The 26,090-nt window shown below is 42.5% G+C and overlaps 1 protein-coding gene across 1 annotated transcript in view; it reads left to right on the plus strand.

Annotated features, from left to right (window-relative positions):
• The first annotated feature begins 1,736 nt into the window (after window positions 1-1,736).
• LOC124594640 (dehydrogenase/reductase SDR family member 11-like) overlaps window positions 1,737-26,090 on the plus strand; it is a 91,623-nt gene continuing 67,269 nt past the window's right edge. Inside the window, exon 1 of the mRNA XM_047133008.1 lies at window positions 1,737-1,882. Within this exon, the coding sequence (XP_046988964.1) occupies window positions 1,745-1,882 (138 nt within the window). The 5' untranslated portion in view covers window positions 1,737-1,744. The remainder of the gene's footprint in view (window positions 1,883-26,090) is intronic.

The following is a 26,090-nucleotide window of genomic DNA, read 5'->3' on the forward strand; positions in this document are numbered from 1 at the left end:
CCTCGAAATGTTCAATTTAAAACAATACAGCTTCGACCTTCGTACCCCAACGAGTTACCACTTGTTCGGGAGGTAAAGGCACATTTGGTAATTTTCCTTTGTAGGTCTTGATGCGAGCAGGAGTCTTTAGAAACAATTTCTTTGTGGGTGAAATCAGTTTATTCACATTCACAAACGTAGAAAGTACTTCTTCAGCAAGGTGATGTACTCCATGAGCAAAGCACGTCACATGAATGAAATTGGGATAAAATACTGGGAGGGCTTTTTATATAGGGAGCAGTATCTGAAATAAACACAAACAACCTTTCATCTGCAGAAGATTCTGGAAATTCACAAATCTGGCGATCGTAGAATGATTTGCTTTTTCAAGTTCTTTGCAGGCTAAATAGGATGAAGAAGGCTCTTCTTTTAGCACCAACAATTAAATTTGCATTGTAACGGCCACAAGTATCTGTAGTTTCGTCAACTGAAATCCAGATAATGCTGTCCTTGAGTTCATTGCGCATTTCTTCCAGAATATTTACGTAAATTGTCGGTATGTAATTTTTACGTAACGTTGATTCATCTACTATATTTTTATTTAAGCAACATTTGCGCAAGAAGTCTTTGAGGAGAGGGCTTGTAAGTTTGATTGCAATGAATGCTTCACACACATCCATGTGAAACCAACTTTTTTGGTTACATTTTGACAAATTCCTGCTACTGCAGCTTGCTGTTGTCAGAATTTGTTGTCGTGGTCCTTCCTTCTGCATTGCTACGATATGAAGACTTGTCTTGAAATGCTGACTATTTTAAACTTTTTTAGCGCGAAACGTTTTTCTCACAAACTCGACAATATAAAACAATTCTATCATATGTAAATGTTCCGGATGGTCAGGTATCCACGAAACGACGTTTCTTTTACCGGGCGGCATGGCGCAGAACACGTTACACACTACACGTCGTAAAGACGTACAACTGTGTACAAGCGAATAGAAAGCTGAACTGAAACAATAGATGTGCGACTAAAAGCTTGTGTAGTTTAATTTAATTGTTGCCGACGCGTACGGTACGACAGCGGAGGGAATTGACAGGGGGCGCGAGCGCAAGAGCATTGACTCTATCCTCCTGTTCCTCTTCTATGATGATTTCACTAGGCAGTGGCCTCTCGGTTAGCGATTGCACGCAGTTTTAGGTCGCGGTCAATCTGTGAGACACCCAAACTAGATCGAGCTACAGACCTCCCGTCTAAATCTTTAAAATATTGTAAACATAGTGCGAAAATATGCATCGTCACTAGTTTTTAGTTAAAATTTGCAAATAACCGGTGAAAAGGAGCCAAATATACAAAATGCAAATTCATCTTATCCGGTCTCTAATAATAAGCAATGGAGTATGTTGAGATGAAAAGCTATAAACGCGATTCGTATATTCTGTTACCCATCAAAACATTTATACGTCTTTTTACCACCAAAGTAAGCTGGTGATGTGTCAGTTAAAAGAATTATTAGGATCTGACTAAATCTATTGTTCAACGCCTCAAGAATAATTGCAGCGCAAAATCTGCGTAAGCGTTTAACTAGTGCTTAGTCGTTTTGCCGGCTACTCGGTGTTTCAGAGATAAGCGAACTAGTGCGCTTGTGGCATGACGCAATACGCTTAGCGTTACAAACATAAACCGCCGGTACCAGCGGAAATGTTTGCAGCCTCCGCGGACTAGTCTAGCTAGTAACTCAGTTGTGCCAGGTGGTCAGTTCACGCAGCGATGGGCATCGAGAAATACAAGGGACGCGTCGCACTGGTTACTGGCGCCAGCGCAGGCATCGGTGCTGCCATAGTGCAGGCGCTGCTGAAGCATGGACTCACCGTCGTGGGAATGGCCAGGAGGGCCGAAAAAGTTAAGGTAAGGACTCTCCAGCACTGCAGCGTATTCGGGATAACACTTCTATCAACAAAACGTTTAAATGCTCAAGCCACTACGCTGAGGCCACTGCGCTGATTCATAGTAGGTAATGAGAAAATCCAAAGTTCTGTAGCAGCAATATTAGCTGCAGTATTTACATATCTCGTAAAAGGATTGGACGAACAGTGCTACGTGACTTTCGTGAATCTCTGTTTGTTTACACTCTTCAGTAAGACCGAAAACTTACTATTACTAGTTTTTTCCCTGTTTTACATCATCATCATCATCTTGGACAGTTTCCAGTCACTGGCTGGGTCTGTCGGGAACACAAGCCTCTCCATCGTGTTCTGTCTTTCCACCATTCCCCCTCTTCCACCTTCGTCCAGTTCTCTCCTCTTCTCGTCACACATTCCTTCACTCCCTTCACCCATCTATCTCTTGGTCTTCCCCTGGGCCTCTTCCCCTCCAGTTGCAGATCAAACATCCTCTTTGGAATTCTTCCCTCATCCATTCTCTTCATGTGTCCGTACCACTGCAGTCTTGATTTTTCTATCCTGTCCTGTACTGGTTCCTCCTTTAGTCTTTCCCTCACATACACATTTCGCAATCTGTCTCGTCTTGTTACACTCAACCTGCTCCTCTGGAACTTCATTTCACTAGCTTGTATTCTACTTTTGTTGCTTTTGTGCATTACCCATGTCTCACTTCCGTATGCCAATATGGGGACAAAGTAGGTTCGGTATATAATTCCCTTGGATTTGTGTGGCACCTCCTTGCTCCAAATAAGCCCCCTAATGCATTTGAAGAACTGCCCTGCTTTTCTGCACCTTTCATTTATTTCCATTGCGTTTCCCCCCTTACTTTCAATCATGCTTCCCAGGTACTTGAAGTTCTCTACCACTTGTAGTTTTTCCCCTCCACAAGTTATATCCACATTTGGCCAGATAAATGCATTCCATATTGTGCTGCCGTTGCCTCCCATACATCTAACTGCTCTTGCACCTCCTTCTCGCAATTTCCCCATAACATCAGGTCATCGGCAAAAAGCACTGCTTTCATTTTATGATCTCCAATTGCATCTGATACTTGCTGTAGGATTTCATCCATAACAATAATAAACAATAAAGGCGAAAGTGCACTTCCCTGTCGCAGCCCATTTTCCAGCTTGAACCATGTAGTACGTTCCCTCCCCACTTTCACACTGTTTTACATACATATTATTATTAATAACAGGAATAGTGAATAATTAAATGTACCACAAAGGTATAATCACGACTATCACGCTAGTGAGAGGCGCTTTATATGTTGAAAATGTAGCGAGACAACGCATAATTAAGATTACCGTCGCAAGACTAATTTATGATACTGTATGGTCTTATACTTACTACTGAAGTGCCAGATAAACTGGATAGTGTGGCAGCGTTCTGGAACTTTTAACAAGATAATAATAAGTTGTCGTCTCTTTCTCTATGAATAGATGATGAATGCAGCTAGCCGCTAACTTTGTGTAATGTCTTGTCTGTATAGACGTGTATCTGTTGCCTTTAAGACCCTTTCACCTTCACACATAAATCTATACAGTAATGTAAGGGCCTCCCGTGTCTTGGCTGATCCGTGATAAGACAGGCGAAAGGTTAGACTAATGGAGGATTATTAGTATTATCTCTATTTTCATTCGCTCTCTCTCTTTCTCTCCTTTATCTATGTACAGTTTTTAATATAATATTTCATTACGTGAAATCAGCCATATAGGATCTTCGGTGGAGTCCTTCGTCTTGGTAATCAGCGGCTGGCTTGCTGTAAGAGATCTTTACATTTATTATTGCTGTTAAACACTGTATTCAGTCGGGAGAATCAATCGTGTGGACAATTTGTTCCTTTTACGAAAGATTGCGAATTCCAGATGTGTACGAAGCCTTTTTGGACGATTTAACACAGACTCAGTGATTGCAGGCTCTCTTCGACACAGCTGAAACTTCCCCACTAATTACAGGGCCAACATGATCATCAAATGGTTCAGAAAAAACTCATTCGTTCATTCACTCCGGAATAAAAAGTCACAAACCTTATTTATGAAGGAAATTGTGTATTAAATCCATCTCCATTACATGTCCAGATCTCCGGTGATTCCACGTCTTAATTATTTTCCGTTTACACTCTCTTTCTATTCAAACAAACCGCTAGTGGCACAAAAGTTAATTCGCTCGATTTAGCGAGAAGAAAATCAGAATATGTATCTCTCAGAAATACGTCAATCCCTCAATCCCTACTCCAGAAGGTGTCCTAGTTATCATTCTAACAACCATGGAGAATGCATATATGCATCTCTGTTATTTCAAAGAACAAACGCGCTAGAAAATACTTTGGCGTCGTCTAGCAGTCGCCGCATATGTTACGAGAAAATCAGATCAGATACTTTTCCAATGTGAATGAATGTGGATGGTTTGATTGACAATGATTAATTGGTGCGTGGTAAAGGGTATTTTCTGTGGGGACATTACAATGCCCCTCGCAGCGAGCGAAGTTTGTGAGCCTAATTTTGATTTACCGAACACACTTCGCGAGCTATCTATTATTGTGGGTAACCCGGAAGTGATGAGTGTCAGTCCTCCGACTGAAAAAGAAATAATTATGTTTAAGACAGATGAATAAAATAAACATTGGAAACATAAGAAATGAAGAGACAGGTACCGCGGCTGTATTGCTTTTACGTGCATCAAGGTGTTATGTTTGCTGTGCACAACCAAGGAAGATGATCTGGGTCTACCCATTCGGGAACTTTCTTAAGCAGGGAAAGCTTGGAAAACCTCTTAAGCCTAGACCCCCAGACTACGGTACATAGAAGATAGGAAAGCCTACAGAAGAGGAAAAGTAATTTTGAAATTGATCTCTAAAGGAAAGATAGGGATCGATTTATATAACGATTTGGAGAAGAGTGAATTGTGCCTCTAGCAAAAAAAAATTTACAATAAATAACTCGAGTTTCTTTTTTTTTACAATCTTGTTCCCAGGACAATATCTTGCGATGCTGAAACTCCCCCGGATCTTGCATGTCCCCGACGTCCACATTTGTAGTCGGTCTTCTACGCGGCCCACAATGGGAAGAGTAGAAGGAACAGGGATACCAGATTTCACATGCAACATTCATTCCAAAAGAATTAGCAATGACCGAAAGGGAAACTCTTCCTGTAAAAGAACTGGTTAGGTTCCACCGTCCAAGATTCTCCTTTTTGAAAACAAAATCCCTATGGCTTCATGTATCCTTTTCCTTACGATGTACTGCAAGGAATTTAGCCATTGACTTAAAGTTTCCGTTTATCCATTGACTAATGCTGTTGCCGAAAACATCATAATAATTACTCTAGTTTGAATTTTCTTTTGGACTTCGCATCACCATTTGTGCTTGTAAGTCGAAAAATTCTGACACATTTTCTGTCAATGATTTGTTCTTCGTAATTTAAAGGATTCATGCAACTTGCAGTAGATTTTGGATTCAATTCATCGAATAATGGAAAGTGTGGTTCATTTTATACAAAGACATAATCCATCATTTCCTTGAAAAGTCATATCATTTATCTATACTCATAAAAATTTTATCCTAAATACATATATTTCTCCGCTTGATTGCTGTAATGTAAAAGTTATTAGTAGTGAGGAATGTGGATTCTCTTCTTTCATTTATTCTCTGATTCATCCGGCATTCATACATGCACATATATGGAAATGGATTTTCAAACAAAATTCCAAAGTGAACAAGACCCATTAAATAACTACTAATTCTATGAATGTTACTTTCTTTTGACATTCAACAATTCCAAAGTGAACAAGACCCGATAAATAACTACTAATTCTATGAATGTTACTTTCTTTTGACATTCAACAATAAATCAAGAACTCTTAACGTCTAATTATGACACTTTTTTGAAGTTCAACATCAATCAGTTTCCCCTCGCGTTTGATGCGAGTCTCTTACAAAGCATGTCTGTGTCGTCTATATCGATTCTAACTCTCGCGCCGGCGTCAATTGTTTTGCGCGGGAAATTATCTTCGCGGCGTTAACCGTCACTCATGATTCACTGCCTAAACGCATCACTTCACACGTTTACACATCTAAGCGTGCACTTGAAATTATATATGAACATTCACTGGGAACCTCTTTTGATTATGCAGCGTCATTTTCGGGAAACATTTCTTTCTTCTTGAAGGTCATTCAGATCCTTTATAAATCTTGATGACATTAGCAATGCTAAAGTTCCATGTTTACCCAAACACAGGTGAAGCCTATCTCCACTGTCTTCTTTGCAGCACTCAATAGTAATAGTTAGTCACTATTTCTACAATCTGTGTCACTCATTAAGTATTTCAGTTTAAAGTTTTCTAACACTAAACACACACAGTTTTTTTTATGTTTTCTCGAGCGTTCATCTCTGTCACTCGCAATACCATTCCTCCCTATCTTCTAATCTTCATTAAATTTTTTCAAGTCGTTATGGGAAAATAACCCTTTAATTTTGTTAGATCCCGGGTGTGCTAACAGATAAGCCCCAGGGTTCGGAATTTGTAGAATGATGTATGGGCCAGTATATAATAACTCCCATTTCTTTATACTCTTCTTTATTAAGGATGATTTGGTATGTCTTTTGACTAGTACCTTCTCTGCGACGTGGTACACCTGTACCCTTTTTACTAATTTGTCATATTGTTGTTTTCTCTGATCAGCCTTTTGTGTCATATTTACGATGGCTTGCCTTATTTTTTCTTCCCAAGACATCTCAGTTTCCTGAGTTTTGGGCATATGTTCAGTCCAGAAGTTTTCTTCTTTTGCCTCGAACATCAATTCATGAGGTGTATATCGAGTGGAGGAGTGGGGCATGTTGTTGTATATCTGCTCAAATTCTTCCACATAATTTGCCCACGCAGTCTGCTTATTATGGCAATAGGTCCTCATAAATCGTTTGAACTCTCTAAAAATTCTCTCAACCAAATTGCCTTGTGGGTGGTAAAATGATGTGAGTATGTGTTTCACACCACCTCCATGTTTAATCGTTGGAATCAAGCAATCAGGATTGTGGGCTTCTTTTGGCGTTCTCCAGACTTAAACGCGGTCCGATGATGGAAATAACGAAAACGTTTACTCGTCGGACCATATGTCGTGTTTTCACTGATCAGCTGTTCAGGATTTATGCTCCTCACACCATGTTTTACGCTTCATTGCGGTGGTTGTTGTCACTAATGATTTTGGTATAGCAGCTCGTCCATGAATATTCGTTTTATGGAGTTCTCGGCGGACAGTGTCGACAGATACGGCGCCTCGAAGATGGCTATTGAGCTCTGTTGTCACTTTAGCCGCCGTAGTTTTGTGTTGGTTTGATACGATTCGTGTTAGCGTACGAGTATCTCTGTCACTCAGTTTTGATTTGCGCCCAATATTACGTATAAACGATGATGTCTTTCCATGTTTTGTGTAGGCTATCATGAATGTTAAAACAGTTGCTCTTGAAACATTCAATAAGTTGGTTACTGATGCTCCAGCAAAAGAGGCCTACACAATATGCCCTGTTTGTAACTCTGTTAGGTGTTTCATTGCACGTCGACCTCGGCCTCTGAATGCAAATACGAAGTGTGCACTACTCGTAAACAGCCTGCACTGATGCCTAGTCCGTATTGAACACACACAGTCCAGCGCGACACGTTCCTTACCTGCATTGTTGACCGCCAAACACAACCATCCCATTACTACCACCACATTATTTTGACTGTAGGTGGACCCTTTTCTCAGACCAGCCAGCACGGTGTCCCATTTACGTTGTGCACCCTTCATAACTGTCCAGATGCAAATTACAAAATGTTTCAAGCAAATGTTCTTTTAGCCGTCAGGGGGCCATCAATCAGCATGATTGCCTTCGTTGTAGCTTTGTATTTTACAAAGATACGAACAGCGGTATGACTTTTCTAAATGGCACCCTGTATTTTTTTATTTGGTAATTCACTTCCTCTCCTAAAGACCTATTCAAAAATGTATCACAATGCATTCACTGAAACGCAACGTTATTAATTACATAATATAACATTGACTTTGAGCCTGGGATCACAAACTCGTTCACTTGCTGGAGTTGTCAGAAAACAAATGAAAACCAAGTAAAAGCATAACACAAACTTGACTTTGACTCTCCTGTAGCATTGCCCAGGAGTAGAACACTCAAAGATGCTCAAAGCGGTGACCCTGGACACCGATATACTGGTACACTCGTTGAGTGAAACAATTATATACTGCTTCCAGTGTTGCCTGCTGACGAGAATTATAAGCAAGAACGAATCGTTCCTGCGTGTCCTCTGGAGTTGTTGGAATATCCCGATAGACAACGTCTTTAATCCCCAAAGAAAAAGTCCAGAGGATTTAAATCAGGATAGCCAGCAGGCCAAGTAACTGGTCCTCCTCGAGCAGTACATCTGGCAGGATAGCTTCGGTTCAGAACACGACGTGCACGCAAGGCATTGTGTGCTGGACATCCATCGTGTTGATACCACATAAGCATTCTGGTTCTTAGCGGCACTTCATCCAGAAGAGGAAGAATTCGTCTGAGGAAGTTGGCATACACTGTGCCGTATAGACTTCCATTGATGAAATAAGGGCCAATAATTGTAGTACCAAGCATCCCACACCAGACTTTAACTCTCCATTGACGCTGATGTTCCATCTGCCTAAGCCATCGTGGGTTGTCGCTGGACCAATAATGCATGTTCCTTGTATTTACCTGTCCTTTGTTTGAGAAGGAACATTGGAGAAGTTCGGGTTGGCGAGAATTTGCTGCTGTGCCCACTGACAGAACTGTACACGATTCTGGAAATCATTCCCATGCAATTCTTGATGTAGGTGGACATGGTAAGGATGGAACCGGTGACGTGTAAGAATTCGATGTACGCTGGTTTTAGGAATGCCAATCTCGTGTTCTGGCTGTGGTGTGCTCACACGTAGAATCATAGCAATGGAAGCGAGAACAGTAATTTCGGCAGCTTCATCTGTGCGAGTGCTACGCCGATTGCCTTGTCGTGGGTTGAAATTTCCGGTTTCCTGAAGCGGCGCAACAAGACGAGAAAACGTCCGTCGGGACGGTGTGTTCTTGTCAGGTTGTCGCTCTCTGTACAGTTCCGCTGCCTGCGTAGATTTCGCCAACTTTCAACAACAACAACAACAACAACAAAAGAAACGTTATGTCGATGCAGTTTGAAGGAATGACAGCCTTTACTGTATGCCTACTCTACACAACCGTGTTTAAAAGGACTGAACTACTGTACTAAATGTACCCACACATAAGAAAACAGTATTGCAATTACTGTTCTGCTAACTTACATTCCCCATAAATGAGTAGCATTTCTACCTTCTCTTCGTTGGTGTACATTTTACCCACACAACTCTTCAACTGGCGATGGTTGACGGAATGACGGGTGTGCGTTCTACGTATGTTTACATTTGCCCTCTGGCAACGTCAGCACGTGGCTGTGTTCCATTACCCCGAGTACCTGCACTAAGCGCTGGGAGCGTCAACGTCAGTGTTATGTTACGTAATTAATAACGTCGTGTTTCACTGAATAGTACACTGTGATACATTTTTGAATAGGCCTTTAGGAGAGGAAATGAAGTACCGAATAAAAAATACAGGGTGCCATTTAAAAAAACTCATACCGCTGTTCATATCTTTATAGAAAACAAAGCTACAACGAAGGCAATCATGCTGATTTATGTCCCCCTGACGGCTAGAGAACATGTTCTTGAAACATTTTGTAATTTGCGTCTGGACAAACAGTTATTTAGGGTGGTCAAGATAAAAGGGACACCCTGTATACTAACATTTCACACCATTCAAGGATTATCGTTGCTTAAACAACAATCGTCCAGTTTACATTTTTGAACTCTCTCTTTTTCATGTTGGCCAGCTTGAACCTTGAAGCTTCCGTGACGAAATTTTGCTTCGGTAGCATGTAGAAGTGCAGCTCGGTGTCATTTCAGTGTGCAGTTTGTACTGTATATAATACATCTGTTTAAGTGTGCATAGGCAGTGACGGCGAGGATGACTCGAAGACACCACCATGAAGAGGTTCAACTAAAGGGTGCAGCACTTAAATCCGGACAAATCAAACCTTTTTTTTAAAAGGAAATTTATTAAAACAAACTACAATTGAAGATGCTTTTACATATAAGTAGTGGTATCATTCAAGACTAACATGGCTCGGTGCAGCCCCCTTCAGCTGCAGTGACCGCCACACTTGTCCTGAAGCGATGGCATGCTCTCTTTAAAACAGCGCTGTCCATATTCGCGAATGCTGCTTCGAAAGCGGTGCGTACAGAAGCGACGTTAGGGTGCTTCGTTTCGTTGGTAGCTCTTTCGACTACGCTCTAAGCGTTATCCGAGAGCCAATTGTGGACTAAATGGCTCGTATGAGGTCCTCCTCTGCCATCTGACGCACTGTTCGCTCGCTGACATTCAATACTGCCGCCAATTTTCTCAGCGATTGCCCCGAGACCTCCGAAATCAGCGCCTGAGCCTTTTCGATGACTGCCGCAGTTCGTGACACGGGTTTCCTCGAATGAGGTTTCCTCACCGGGATGGCGGAACCTCCCCCGGACTTCTCCGAGGCACTATACTTTGCCGCAATAATGTAAAAAGTTGATCTAGGGTACCCGAACAATCGAACTACACTCCTGGAAATGGAAAAAAGAACACATTGACACCGGTGTGTCAGACCCACCATACTTGCTCCGGACACTGCGAGAGGGCTGTACAAGCAATGATCACACGCACGGCGCAGTGGTTAGACACTGGACTCGCATTCGGGAGGACGACGGTTCAATCCCGCGTCCGGCCATCCTGATTTAGGTTTTCCGTGATTTCCCTAAATCTTTCCAGGCAAATGCCGGGATGGTTCCTCTGAAAGGGCACGGCCGACTTCCTTCCCCATCCTTCCCTAATCCGATGAGACCGATGACCACGCTGTCTGGTCTCCTTCCCCAAAACAACCAACCAACCACCACCACACGCACGGCACAGCGGACACACCAGGAACCGCGGTGGTGGCCGTCGAATGGCGCTAGCTGTGCAGCATTTGTGCACCGCCGCCGTCAGTGTCAGCCAGTTTGCCGTGGCATACGGAGCTCCATCGCAGTCTTTAACATTGGTAGCATGCCGCGACAGCGTGGACGTGAACCGTATGTGCAGTTGACGGACTTTGAGCGAGGGCATATAGTGGGCATGCGGGAGGCCGGGTGGACGTACCGCCGAATTGCTCAACACGTGGGGCGTGAGGTCTCCACAGTACATCGATGTTGTCGCCAGTGGCCGGCGGAAGGTGCACGTGCCCGTCGACCTGGGACCGGACCGCAGCGACGCACGGATGCACGCAGTGCCGTAGGGGACCGCACCGTCACTTCCCAGCAAATTAGGGACACTGTTGCTCCTGGGGTATCGGCGAGGACCATTCGCAACCGTCTCCATGAAGCTGGGCTACGGTCCCGCACACGCCCCAACATCGTGCAGCCCGCCTCCAGTGGTGTCGCGACAGGCGTGAATGGAGGGACGAATGGAGACGTGTCGTCTTCAGCGATGAGAGTCGCTTCTGCCTTGGTGCCAATGATGGTCGTATGCGTGTTTGGCGCCGTGCAGGTGAGCGCCACAATCAGGACTGCATACGACCGAGGCACACAGGGCCAACACTCGGCATCATGGTGTGGGGAGCGATATCCTACACTGGCCGTACACCACTGGTGATCGTCGAGGGGACACTGAATAGTGCACGGTACATCCAAACCGTCATCGAACCCATCGTTCTACCATTCCTAGACCGGCAAGGGAACTTGCTGTTCCAACAGGACAATGCACGTCCGCATGTATCCCGTGCCACCCAACGTGCTCTAGAAGGTGTAAGCCAACTACCCTGGCCAGCAAGATCTCCGGATCTGTCCCCCATTGAGCATGTTTGGGACTGGATGAAGCGTCGTCTCACGCGGTCTGCACGTCCAGCACGAACGCTGGTCCAACTGAGGCGCCAGGTGGAAATGGCATGGCAAGCCGTTCCACAGGACTACATCCAGCATCTCAACGATCGTCTCCATGGGAGAATAGCAGCCTGCATTGCCGCGAAAGGTGGATATACACTGTACTAGTGCCGACATTGTGCATGCTCTGTTGCCTGTGTCTATGTGCCTGTGGTTCTGTCAGTGTGATCATGTGATGTATCTGACCCCAGGAATGTGTCAATAAAGTTTCCCCTTCCTGGGACAATGAATTCACTGTGTTCTTATTTCAATTTCCAGGAGTGTATTTCCGTGGGTGAACGACCAGCACGAACACTTTCGATAATCGCGACTCTCGGGTTGTACTCCGCACTTGTCCGTAACATCTCGACCATTTTGAGGTTCTGACTGTTTACTAGATGCCAGTGGCGGATACAGAACAACCTCAAGGAGGATGCGCTAAAGATATCTTGCGCTACATTTACTTTTCCGTAGTAAAAAATAATCAAGTCACATGCAAAGTTGAAGAAAGTTGTATTTAAACTGATTATACACATATACAAGATAACCCCCTCTTATGATATAAAAAAGTTACAATTGTGGTTCTCACCCTTAAATAAGTCCGCAGCTCGTGGTCTTGCGGTAGCGTTCTCAGTTCACGCGCACGGGGTCACTGGTTCGATTCTCGGTGGGTCAGGGATTTTTCCTGCCACGAGATGACTGGGTGTTGTGTCGTTTCCGTCATCATCATTCATTCTCACTATGGTTGGAGGAAGGCAATGCCATACCACCTCCGGTAGGACCTTGCCTAGTACGGCGGTGCGGGTCTCCCGCCTATTCTTCTTTGCAAATTGGTTAATTAATCGTCGAATACGACGACGCGGACCCGCGTCCTACACAGGAAAGTACAACTACTCGACGACTCGATTCAGTCGAGTCTACCGAAAAAAGAAAAAAAAAAAAGAAACGAATAGCGTGCGGGCTGTCTGGCGTGGGTTGCGTGGGTGGCAATGGGGGGGGGGGGGGCGCCCCCCTGTGTATCCGCCACTGCCAGAGGCCTATGGCTTTCAAGAACGTACATAACGACCTCCGTCGGAACGTCGATATGGCGGGAAATTCAAATTGTGCGCGCATTTACCCCACTGGAAAAAACTTAATTTGGATGGGATCAGTAAAAAAAAGCGAGCATAAATTTCTATGTTTTTTACGCAGCATTGAATTCAGCATAGGACATGGTTGAGCAAGAGATTGTCTGCACCACGCATCGACTGCAGGTAAAGTAATAATTTATTACTTGGTACACTAATTATTTGTGTACACTTTTGTGTGCAATTGTACGTAACATTTACGTAATGGTAAAACATGCTGATAATGCCACGCTGGGACCATTTTGGCCATCATTTCAAAAATCTCCTGTCTTTTTAGTTTGAAACCTGGCAACCCTATGAGTTGATGCTCCACAGAAGATTGATGGCAAGTCGGTTGAAGGACCAATTACTGCCTCTTATCTCATATTTCTAAAATATATAAACAATGATGGTCACACGGATCAACACTATATTTACAAGAGCTCCTTACTGTCACGGCGCACAATACTGTCCTAAGCCTAAGGTTGGCAACGAGCATAAACATTCTGGAGCGGCACGAAACCGGCCTGGTATCTTTTTGTTAGAATAGCAGCCAGTGTAACTTTCTAACGACTGGCGATTAAATTTGGTGAGTAAAAGAATTACCTGATGTCTTAATGGCTATTTATTTTCCTTGAATACAAACAAAATTAAATATAAAACATCCCACTTGGGCCACGACTGTTAACTGTACCGGCTAAACATACGATAATTTTCCTGTCGTTCGTATGGGTGATTTTGTATTATGTCACGGCCAAAGAAAACCAGACACTCTGCTACCAAAACAACGGTACTCCCTTCTAACCTGCGCTGATCGCTTCCTTTCACGGTGCAGTAACATTCAAACCCAGATCTCGCCTATTGATATTGAACTGACCCACCACTTAACAGTTTTACGTGCTCATGTAGAGAAGAATTTGTTGACTGTGGGTTGTCACTAGCGCGCTCTCGAATCCATGCAACAATGAGCCTTAGAAAATATCGCCGAGAATGGGAAGCAAAGGACTGGGCGAAAGGAATGTTATTAATTGTTCAATCGTGGTGCGTCCTTACATATTTATACTTAAACTAAACAATTATACTACTCAACATTAATTTAGACTACAATACATACTACTGTATTGTAGCTGGGTCACTGACAGTTCAAAAGATGCCAGCATCTTCGAAGACAGCTATTGCAAATCTACGCGCCCACAAGACGTATCTGCAGAATCATTCAGAAACCGTGTCTCAAAAAATGAAAAGTCGGTACCCTCAAAAGCAACAGCAGAGGTTAAATAGTTTTGTACAAGTCGTTGATGAAGTGCAAGGAAAAGTAGCTATTGGTATCTGTTTACGTAGCATGCACTCTTCAATAAAAACCATTGATCATCTAAGAGTTTTGATAAATAAGATGACTTAAGAAATAATTCACAGAACCAAATGCTATGCTCTCATCAAAAATGTTACTGCATCATGATTACTTGATGCTTTATTGCGTGACGTAATGAACCGTACTCGTTAATTACTGACGAGAGCACATATTTGCGCGACATATATCTCTGTATTTATGTGAGGTCCTAAAAAGGTTGCCCACAAGCTTCAATCATTTTAAGAAACTCCATTACCTCACTCCTAAGATATGCCGGTCAAAAGCACTAAAAGCGAATTTCAAAGATTTGCCGCTCCTAGATAGTTGCCTAACAAATGATATGGATGTTACTGAGAATCAGTTTAACTTCATTGATCAAGTTAACTGGGTTGAGTTTTTGTGGATGCGACGTTTTGAAGAGTTAGTACAAATTCTGGTCAACAGTTTTATACCCTAGAGATGCTGGAGGCTCATTAATTTTCAGAGAGTTATCTGCATTTGCGTTATTGCTGGTATTTCTAATGCTGCAGTGGAATGTTCAGCATTATGAAAGCAACGAAAACAAAAGTCAGAAATAGGCTGAAAGCAGAAATACTAAGTGCATTGTTACGAATTAAAGTCCATCTCAGCCCTAAGGGTTGTACCATCTTTGTGTGAACCAAAGAAATGTTTGAACGACTGAATAACTCAGTTTATTCAACAGCTGTAAACAGCAGTATTGAAGAAGATGAAAGTATCTGTTTTGTAATCGAAGCTATGCTTGAGCATATCCCTCGCACAAGGTGGCATAACGATTCATGAACCATTTCATGTCATGAATGTTATAAGTTCTTAAATTAATAAATATGATAATTAAATGTAACTGTATCTGAATTTAGTAACTATTGTACTTTCCAGTTTCTCACTATTGCAGTAATATGACAGCATTTTGACTGGCTTCATAGCTCAGTTGGTAGTACGACTGGGTTTAGTTCCAGACCGGACTCGAGAAATGGTTTTTTGAAGAAGGTATGTGGTTTTTTCCAGTCGAACTAAGTTAACTGATTAAAAATGCCGACAGTTTATTTTTATTGATAAGAAGATACCGATATTTTGGCTACTTTTTTGTTCAACAGTTGGCTACAGAGAAATGGAAGAACCAGGCATCATTCCACAGAGGGGCCAGGATAAAGTCACGATCAGTACTTGAGACCTGGGATATTGTAAAGCAAACGAATTCCGTCATTTGTGTGTTGTATCCATATCATTTATTTCTGTTGCTGTTTTCGGTGCTATTATGGTGCATGTTGAAATACGAAGAAACAGACACAGGGCACGGGATTCAAACGAAGAAAGACAGTGTTATAAAAGGATAATAAGTCTCAATGTCTGTGCTATTTCCAAAGTATTCTTATGAACTGCAGGCACGGTTTGGTATAGTGTGATGGTTGTCAGTCGACTTCAGAATGAAATATACGGATAGAAAGGCAGTGAGCAGACGTCATGTTCTGAAACTACAGGTAGGAACAGAACAACAAATCTGGATCATTCCTCACGTCTCACGATTCAATGTTAGGTACGCTGTTATCATACTTAGATGATCACCAGTAACCCCCCGATTGTTGAAAGAATCGAGCTCCCATGCATTCGACGGCTCCAAACTTTTGATTACTTTACAAATAAGTTAATTTAACTTTAACCACGTAAGCGAGAAAAAGTTTACAACAGGTTTGAAATTACGTTTCAATTTTATTGGAAGACGCAAAGTGTTCCAATTATGAAACGCTGAATGATATGGCCTGGGTAATTTGAGGCCTATTTTAAGTAAAAGCTAGTTTCTCACGCATCTCAGTGTTATGACGTTATATCTCCGGAACTCGGTGCCGTACACAACGATGTAATTTGCAGGCATATTTAGTGATATATGCAAATACTGTCTGCGAATGTCTGCAGCTCGTGGTCTTGCGGTAGCGTTCTCGCTTACCGCACACGGGGTGCCGGGTTCGATTCCCGGCGGGGTCAGGGATTTCCTCTGCCTCGAGATGACTGGGTGTTGTGTGTCTTTCATCATCATTTCATCATCACTGACTCAAAAAAAAAGGACTTGCACTTTCGGCGGCCGAACACCCCGCATGGGGTCTCCCGGCCAACAATGCCGTACGATCATTTCACTGTCTGCGAAGTGTGTTACGGAAATACTTGGTGATAAACAAGTAATAGATTAAAACGTCATAACTGATGCTGAAGTTCGACTGCATGAACAGCGAAAATGCAGTAAGTCACAAACTTTTTTCGTTTCGTTATTTTGTGGGGGTGTCAGCACGAGGACAAGTTTCGTAAAGATTAGAAATTGTGTGTAAGGTTTTTCGAAAGCCGCTAAGTGCTCTCATTCACAGATACTGGATATCTGCGGTAGTCAGTTCAGCTGCCTCAAGACAAATACACAGTTTATAACTCTCATACTGTCTTATTGTGTTACACTTTTAACATAATATCATACTTTCAGGGTGACAATTATTGATCTATATGAAAAAAATGTAAATTAGTTACAAACTACAGCGTGCACACACTTTATTCAACATCTAAACGTCACTACAGACATTCCGATTTAGGTTATGACGTGTTCGCTATGCCTGCCATCACTGGCGATGATGTGGCACAGACGAATAGCGAAATCCTGCAAATGTAGGAATATCGATGCTGTCGTTGACCTCCTGAATGGCTGTTTTCAGCTCAAGTGATGGTTTTACGGTTATTGTTGCACACTTTCTCTTTAATATGGCCCCGAAAAAAGGAATCGCATGTGTTGAGATCCGGATAATATGGTGGTCAATCGAGGCCAATGCCAGCCACGACGCGGACCCCGAAGTGCTCCTCCAGGACATCACTCTCCTGTTTCAATGGGGTCGAGCTCCGTCTTGCATGAACTGCATCTTGTCGAGATCAGTGTCACTTTGAATAATGGGGGTGAAATCATCTTCCAAACCCTTCACGTAACGTACGGCACTCACCGTGCCATCAAGGAATGTTGTGGTCTACAGTCCTGAGACTGGTTTGATGTAGCTCTCCATGCTACTCTATCCTGTGCAAGCTTCTTCATCTCCCAATACGTACTGCAACCTACATCCTTCTGAATCTGCTTAGTGTATTCATCTCTTGGTCTCCCTCTACGATTTTTACCCTCCACGCTGCCCTCCAATGCTAAATTTGTGATCCCTTGATGCCTCAAAACATGTCCTACCAACCGATCCCTTCTTCTAGTCAAGTTGTGCCACAAACTTCTCTTCTCCCCAATCCTATTCAATACCTCCTCATTAGTTACGTGATCTACCCACCTTATCTTCAGCATTCTTCTGTAGCACCACATTTCGAAAGATTCTATTCTCTTCTTGTCCAAACTAGTTATCGTCCATGTTTCACTTCCATACATGGCTACACTCCATACAAATACTTTCAGAAACGACTTCCTGACACTTAAATCTATACTCGATGTTAACAAATTTCTCTTCTTCAGAAACGATTTCCTTGCCATTGCCAGTCTGCATCTTATATCCTCTCTACTTCGACCATCATCAGTTATTTTGCCCCCAAATAGCAAAACTCCTTTACTACTTTAAGTGTCTCATTTCCTAATCTAATTCCCTCAGCATCACCCGACTTAATTCGACTACATTCCATTATCCTCGTTTTGCTTTTGTTGATGTTCATCTTATATCCTCCTTTCAAGACACTGTCCATTCCGTTCAACTGCTCTTCCAAGTCCTTTGCTGTCTCTGACGGAATTACAATATCATCGGCGAACCTCAAAGTTTTTACTTCTTCTCCATGAATTTTAATACCTACTCCGAATTTTTCTTTTGTTTCCTTTGCTGCTTGCTCAATATACAGATTGAATAACATCGGGGAGAGGTTACAACCCTGTCTCACTCCTTTCCCAACCACTGCTTCCCTTTCATGCCCCTCGACTCTTATAACTGCCATCTGGTTTCTGTACAAATTGTAAAAAGCCTTTCGGTCCCTGTATTTTACCCCTGCCACCTTCAGAATTTGAAAGAGAGTATTCCAATTAACGTTGTCAAAAGCTTTCTCTAAGTCTACAAATGCTAGAAACGTAGGTTTGCCTTTTCTTAATCTTTCTTCTAAGATAAGTTGTAAGGTTAGTATTGCCTCACGTGTTCCAACATTTCTACGGAATCCAAACTGATCCTCCCCGAGGTCCGCTTCTACCAGTTTTTCCATTCGTCTGTAAAGAATTCGCGTTAGTATTTTGCAGCTGTAACTTATTAAACTGATAGTTCGGTAATTTCACATCTGTCAACACCTGCTTTCTTTGGGATTGTAATTATTATATTCTTCTTGAAGTCTGAGGGTATTTCGCCTGTCTCATACATCTTGGTGACCAGATGGTAGAGTTTTGTCATGACTGGCTCTCCCAAGGCCATCAGTAGTTCTAATGGAATGTTGTCTACTCCCGGGGCCTTGTTTTGACTCAGGTCTTTCAGTGCTCTGTCAAACTCTTCACGCAGTACCTTATCTCCCATTTCGTCTTCATCTACATCCTCTTCCATTTCCATAATATTGTCCTCAAGTACATCGCCCTTGTATAAACCCTCTATATACTCGTTCCACCTTTCTGCCTTCCCTTCTTTGCTTAGAAGTGGGTTGCCATCTGAGCTCTTGATATTCATACAAGTGGTTCTCTTCTCTCCAAAGGTCTCTCTAATTTTCCTGTAGGCAGTATCTATCTTACCCCTAGTGAGACAAGCCTCTACATCCTTACATCTGTCCTCTAGCCATCCCTGCTTAGCCATTTTGCATTTCCTGTCGATCTCATTTTTGAGACGTTTGTATTCCTTTTTGCCTGCTTCATTTACTGCAATTTTATATTTTCTCCTTTCATCAATTAAATTCAATATTTCTTCTGTTACCCAAGGATTTCTATTAGCCCTCGTCTTTTTACCTACTTGATCGTGTGCTACCTTCACTACTTCATCCCTCAGAGCTACCCATTCTTCTTATACTGTATTTCTTTCCCCCATTCCTGTCAATTGTTCCCTTATGCTCTCCCTGAAACTCTCTACAACCTCTGGTTCTTTCAGTTTATCTAGGTCCCATCTCCTTAAATTCCCACCTTTTTGCAGTTTCTTCAGTTTCAATCTGCAGTTCATAACCAATAGACAGTAGTCAGAATCCACATCTGCCCCTGGCAATGTCCTACAATTTAAAACCTGGTTCCTAAATCTCTGTCTTACCATTATATAATCTATCTGATACCTTTTAGTATCTCCAGGATTCTTCCAGGGATACAACCTTCTTTTATGATTCTTGAACCAAGTGTTAGCTATGATTAAGTTATGATCTGTGCAAAATTCAACAAGGCGGCTTCCTCTTTCATTTCTTCCCCCCAATCCATATTCACCTACTATGTTTCCTTCTCTCCCTTTTCCTACTGACGAATTCCAGTCACCCATGACTATTAGATTTTCGTCTCCCTTCACTACCTGAATAATTTCTTTTATCTCATCATACATTCATCAATTTTTCATCATCTGCAGAGCTAGTTGGCATATAAACTTGTACTACTGTAGTAGGCATGGGCTTTGTGTCTATCTTGGCCACAATAATGCGTTCACTATGCTGTTTGTAGTAGCTAACCCACACTCCTATTTTTTTATTCATTATTAAACCTACTCCTGCATTACCCCTATTTGATTTTGTATTTATAACCCTGTAATCACCTGACCAAAAGTCTTGTTCCTCCTGCCACCGAACTTCACTAATTCCCACTATATCTAACTTTAACTTATCCATTTCCCTTTTTAAATTTTCTAACCTACCTGCCCGATTAAGGGATCTGACATTCCACGTTCCGATCCGTAGAACGCCAGTTTTCTTTCTTACCGCACCGATTTTTCCGTGAGTGGACTCACCTGCTGAGGGTGAAGAGCCTTCTCGATCTCCAAATGGGATTTCTAAGTCCCCCAAGTGCGCCATTTTTGCTTATTGACGAACCCATCCGAATGAAAGTGGAGTTCGTCGCTAAATTATACAACAATGCGCATAGCAATTCCTATCATGTCTCGCAACCTACAGCGCACTCTGAACGTGCTGACGCAATCCATTCAGAAGTTATGACGATTTTATTTCGTATAAATGATAATTAATTGAAACTTTCAGCTGCCGACATGTGTTGTTAATATACCTCGATGGGGACAGCTGAAAATGAGTGTCCCGACCGGGACTCGAACCCGGGATCTCCCGCTTACATGGCAGACGCTCTATCCATCTGAGCCACGGACGTCAAAGAGGATAGTGCGACTGCAGGGACTTACCCCTTGCACGCTCGGCGTGAGACCCACATGCCCAACTGTCCACAATCTACATACGTAATGCTCCTAATAGATATTTGCCCACCTGTAAGGGTGTCATCGGACGTCCGCCACGAACACATTCAACGAACAGTATAGAACAAAATGATATTAAAAAGAAAGATGGATAAAGCGTCTGCCATTTAAGCAGGAGATCCCGGGTTCGAGTCCCGGTCGGGACACACATTTTCAGCTGTCCTCATCGAGGTATACAAGAACACCTGTCGGCAGCTGAGGATTTCAATTAAGTATCCTTTATTCTAGATAAGTTGCATGGTCATAAATGGTATCGGTTCTTTCGAGAACAGTTACTATCTCCATATTTATTTCGTGTACTTCAATAACTGTCACTCTGTATAGTTTACTAGAGTTCGATAGAATTTTAAATTTTTGATTGCAGTCAATAATTACACGAAATAATGAAAATCAAATTTTTGTTGCCCCTAGTAGCTGTTAGATAGCTAACCTGCAACTGGTACCGAGTTCTGTGATAGTAGTTTAGTAATGTAGACAGGACGTATTCTACTTCAGTAACACTTCTTCTCATATTATGTGTGTCCGAAAGTATAATTGTCGCTGTGACTCGTTCCCAAGAGTCCCGGTTTCAAACAGAACATTATTTGAGGCCTTACAATATTAATAGAGTGAGCAGGCGTAGCTGTACGACGATGGCAAATTTTTACAAGAAGCCAAAGACGTTATTTTCGATGACACATTTTGCGTTTTCTGTAGTACGTAGCACGCGGCAAGGCTGTGATTAGCTCGGCACACGAGAACCTAAGCATTTTCCACGCAGCGGATGTGTTTAATAGTCCAACGCTAGCTGCCGCTGGTTGCCAATTGGCGTTTTGCTCGACTAAATGCACAACGCGAGTTTGTGTTATGGTTAGGATGCGACTTTAGCCTGATTAATTGCAACAGAATACGTCGTGTGCGTGCAGTTCTCTATTGGGTACTTAAAATCAGTTGCCGATAATAGCATTGTTTCGGGAGAGACGTGAGAAACAGCAGTTTTGAAATGACCCGCTGCACGTGTGTTGCCCATAAACGCGCGTCAGTTAACAGCCGATACGGCAAACGCTGTTGCGGTACGTGACAAACCTCAAGCAACAACTAGTTTTAATCAGGTTACAGTTTGTCACTTGTTTTCCTCCTCCTTTGCGTGTTGCCCTCACATCAGTGCAGAGCGGAGCGGAAGTTCAAATGGTTCAAATGGCTCTGAGCACTATGGAACTCAACTTCTGAGGTCATTAGTCCCCTAGAACTTAGAACTAGTTAAACCTAACTAACCTAAGGACATCACATACATCCATGCCCGAGGCAGGATTCGAACCTGCGACCGTAGCAGTCGCGCGGTTCCGGACAGAGCGCCTAGAACCGCTAGACCACGGAGCAGAAGTCTGTACATCCACGCCCGAGGCAGGATTCGAACCTGCGCCCGTATCTGCAGCGTGGTTCCGGACTGAAGCTCCTAGAACCGATCGACCACAGCGGCCGGCCGCATAGTTACTAAACACAGCCTTCCGAAATGCCTTCAGAAAAGAAGACGAACTAAATATTCCAGAATTCGAATCGAGAACAGCTGCCAAAATGAGTAACGTAGAAGTAAGTATCCTCGCAGTAGTGAAACAACTTAAATCACTTAATAAAAGCAAGTCTTTTGGTCCAGACTGTATACCAATTAGGTTCCATTCGACGTATGCTGATGTATTAGCCAATCATATGCAACCGTTTACTGGACGAAAGAACCGTACCCAAAGACTGGAAAGTTGCACAGGTGACATCAATATTCGAGAAAGGTAGTAGGAGTAATCCACTAAATTTCAGGCCCATATCGTTAGCGTCGACATGCAGCAGGATTTTGGAACATATATTGTATTCAAACATTATGAATTACCTCGACGAAAACTGTCTATTTGAGGTAGCGTTCTCGCTTCCCACGCCCGGGTTCCCGGGTTCGATTCCCGGCGGGGTCAGAATTTCCCTCTGCCTCGTGATGACTGGGTGTTGTGTGCTGTCCTTAGGTTAGTTAGGTTTAAGTAGTTCTAAGTTCTAGGGGACTGATGACCATAGCTGTTAAGTCCCATAGTGCTCAGAGCCAAAACTGTCTATTGACACACAGTGAACATGGGTTTAAATAACATCGTTCCTGTGAAACACAACTAGCTCTTTATTCACATGAAGTGTTGAGTGCTACTGACAAGGGATTTCAGATTGATTCCGTATTTCTGGATTTCCGGAAGGCTTTTGACACTGTACCACACAAGCGGCTTGTAGTGAAATTTAGCGTGCTTATGGGATATCGTCTCAGTTATGTGACTGGATTTGTGATATCCTGTCAGAGAGGTCACAGTTCGTAGTAATTGACGGAAAGTCATCGAGTAAAACAGAAGTAATTTCTGGCGTTTTCCAATATAGTGTTATAGCCCCTTTGATGTTCCTTATCTATATAAACGATTTCGGAGACAATCTGAGCAGCCGTCTTAGGTTGTTTGGAGATGACACTGTCGTTTATCGACTAATAAAGTCATCAGAAGATCAAAACAACTTGAGAAAAGATTTGGAAAAGATATCTGAATGGTGCGAAAATTGGCAGTTGGCCCTAAATAACGAAAAGTGTGAGGTCATCCACATGAGTGCTAAAGGAAATTCGTTAAATTTTGGTTACACAATAAATCAGTCTAATCTAAAAGCCGTAAATTCAACTAAATACCTAGATATAACAATTACGAACAACTTAAATTGGTAGGAACAAATAGGAAATGTTGTGGGGAAGGCTAACCAAAGACTGCGTTTTGTTGGCAGGACACTTAGAAAATCTAACAGATTTACTGAGGAGACTGCCTACACTACTCTTGTCCGTCCGCTTCTAGAATACTGTTGCGCTGTGGGGGATCCTTAGCAGATAGAACTGACGGAGTACATCGAAAAAATTTCACAGAAGGGCAGCACGTTTTGTATTATCGCGAAATATGGGAGAGAGTGTCACAGAAATGATACAGGGTTTGGGCTGGACATCATTAAAAGAAAGGCGTTTTTCGCCACGACGGAATCTTCTCACAAAATTCCAATCACCAAATTTCTCTCAGAATGCGAAAATATTCTGTTGACACCGATCTACATAGAGAGAAACGATCACCACGATAAAATGAGGGAAAGCGGAGCTCGTACGGAAAGGTATAGGTGTTCATTCTTTCCGCGCGCTGTACGAGATTGGAATAATAGAGAACTGTGAAGGTGCTTCGTTGAACCCTCTGCCAGTCACTTAAATGTGATTTGCCGAGTATCCATGTATATGTAGATGTAGATGTAGACTTTGACCCATGTGTGTCGTCGTGGAACAGAAATATATATTGTTGATGCTTGCGTGGTTCCAACAGCAATGTAATAAATGGACTGGGCGTACTGTGTTAGCGAAACAGTGATCGACTTTTAATTTATTATTGTTATTATTATTTATAAGAAGCTGAGGTCGCAGGAATCGTATTACCCTTTCAGTTTACAACTGCCGTTTTAGCTGGGCGCGATGCTCATTGTTGACGAGTGCTGCTACTGGATGTTTCGGATGACGCACGTACGGTATAACAGGGCTCAATGAAAATGTAACACAGCTCGTGAGCTGTACTTGGTATACGTGCAGCAGGTAAAACATATATACGTTCTGTTAACACATTCTTTCACAGAAAAACAATCGAAATGAACACTAATATAAAACTTTTGTTTTACGGTCGAACAATGCAGTTGTGCGTTCGTTTAGGAGACAGCGGTTCATTCACTTTTATTATGTTCTTCTACAGGCAGACGTAAGAAATGAAAAAAACTGTTGCGTTACGATCTAATAACTGAGGCGAAAGAGTAATACATTTGCTAGTAACACATCCTTGAACAGAGAACCGTGGGGAATTTAAATGAAGACGTTTTTGGATCTAGTAACTTGAGCTGGGCGTGCAGCAGTTAAAAACACATTCTCTCTTAATTCATTATAGGAGAGCATAAGAAACGAAAATGAAATAGAAATTCTGGTGTACGGTCTAATAACTAACAAAGAGAGCTTTCGTCTGGGGGGGGGGGGGGGTCGACTTTTGAAACAGACTGTACGTTGGTGTGGGTAATAACCTGCTGGAGCGATTCACCCTAGTGGTTCAAAAAATGGTTCAAATGGCTCTGAGCACTATGGGACTCAACTGCTGAGGTCATAAGCCCCCTAGAACTTAGAACAACTTAAACCTAACTAACCTAAGGATAACACACACAGCCATGCCCGAGGCAGGATTCGAACCTGCGACGTAGCGGTCGCGCGGTTCCAGACTGTAGCGCCAGAACCGCTCGGCCACCGGCGGCCGGCCACCCTAGTGGGCCACCGTTTGCAAGTAATGGACACACACACAAAAAAAAAAAGTTTCGGAATTTCGTGCGAGAATCTATACCATTGAAGTAAAAAAAAAAGGAAAAAAAAACAATCACTGTCAGCTGAACAAGTACAGTGGACAACACGTCTGCTTACTGTACTACAAGAGGTTGTGGATTCAAATTTTTTCAGATGCTGTAACGTTTTTTATTTTCATATCTTTATCGAAATGACTATGATCACTACATTGTTAAATCTTGCGGCGAAAAAAAAAAAAAAAATAATTTGACCGCATTGCACAATCAATAGAAACAGATTATTCTACTTTTGTTTTTTAATCAATACATCAGCATTTTCAAACGCGTAAATATTATGACGAATAAATAAAAATGAAAAAACAAAGACAGGAGCAAAAAATGTGACTTAGTGAAAAACGTTAATATAATGTTTTCAACGTCTTTTAATTCGTATGTAAGGGCTGCCTCATCTGCTGATTCGGTAGAGCTGTTGCTGATGTCCGAAGCAGGTGTCTCCGCCGAGTGTGGATGTGCCGCGTCAGATATATCCTCAAAACCACGCGATGAAATTTCACTGTCACTGTCTGGCTGAAGTTGAATAATTACGCTCTCAATAGCTTCGTCCATCAGTGCGTCTCTATGCCAGTATTCGTCCACACGCCTTCTTCCAGTCGTCTTTCGTAATGCTCTGTATTGAACCCGTAGTCGCTTATTTAAGTTGGGAAAGTGTAACGCTGTTGACGTTGTTCGATGCTACTTTCTGCTTCATTAAATTACAGATAACTTCGATGGGGTTGATATCACAGTTTTACGGTGGAAGGCATAAGACTGTAACTCCTTCCCCGAATTTTTTTAGTACACTATCTACTATATATTCTGGCTTGGGTTTGTAACGTACCACATCTTACAAGAGCTCGTTGCGTGTTAAATCCGCAACGAGCGGGATTTTATGCGTAGACAGCCATTATTGTATATCTACTTTACGAGAAGATTTGCTAGGTGCTTTATT

This window comes from Schistocerca americana, chromosome 2 (assembly GCF_021461395.2).
Source record: "Schistocerca americana isolate TAMUIC-IGC-003095 chromosome 2, iqSchAmer2.1, whole genome shotgun sequence".
Taxonomy (NCBI): domain Eukaryota; kingdom Metazoa; phylum Arthropoda; class Insecta; order Orthoptera; family Acrididae; genus Schistocerca; species Schistocerca americana.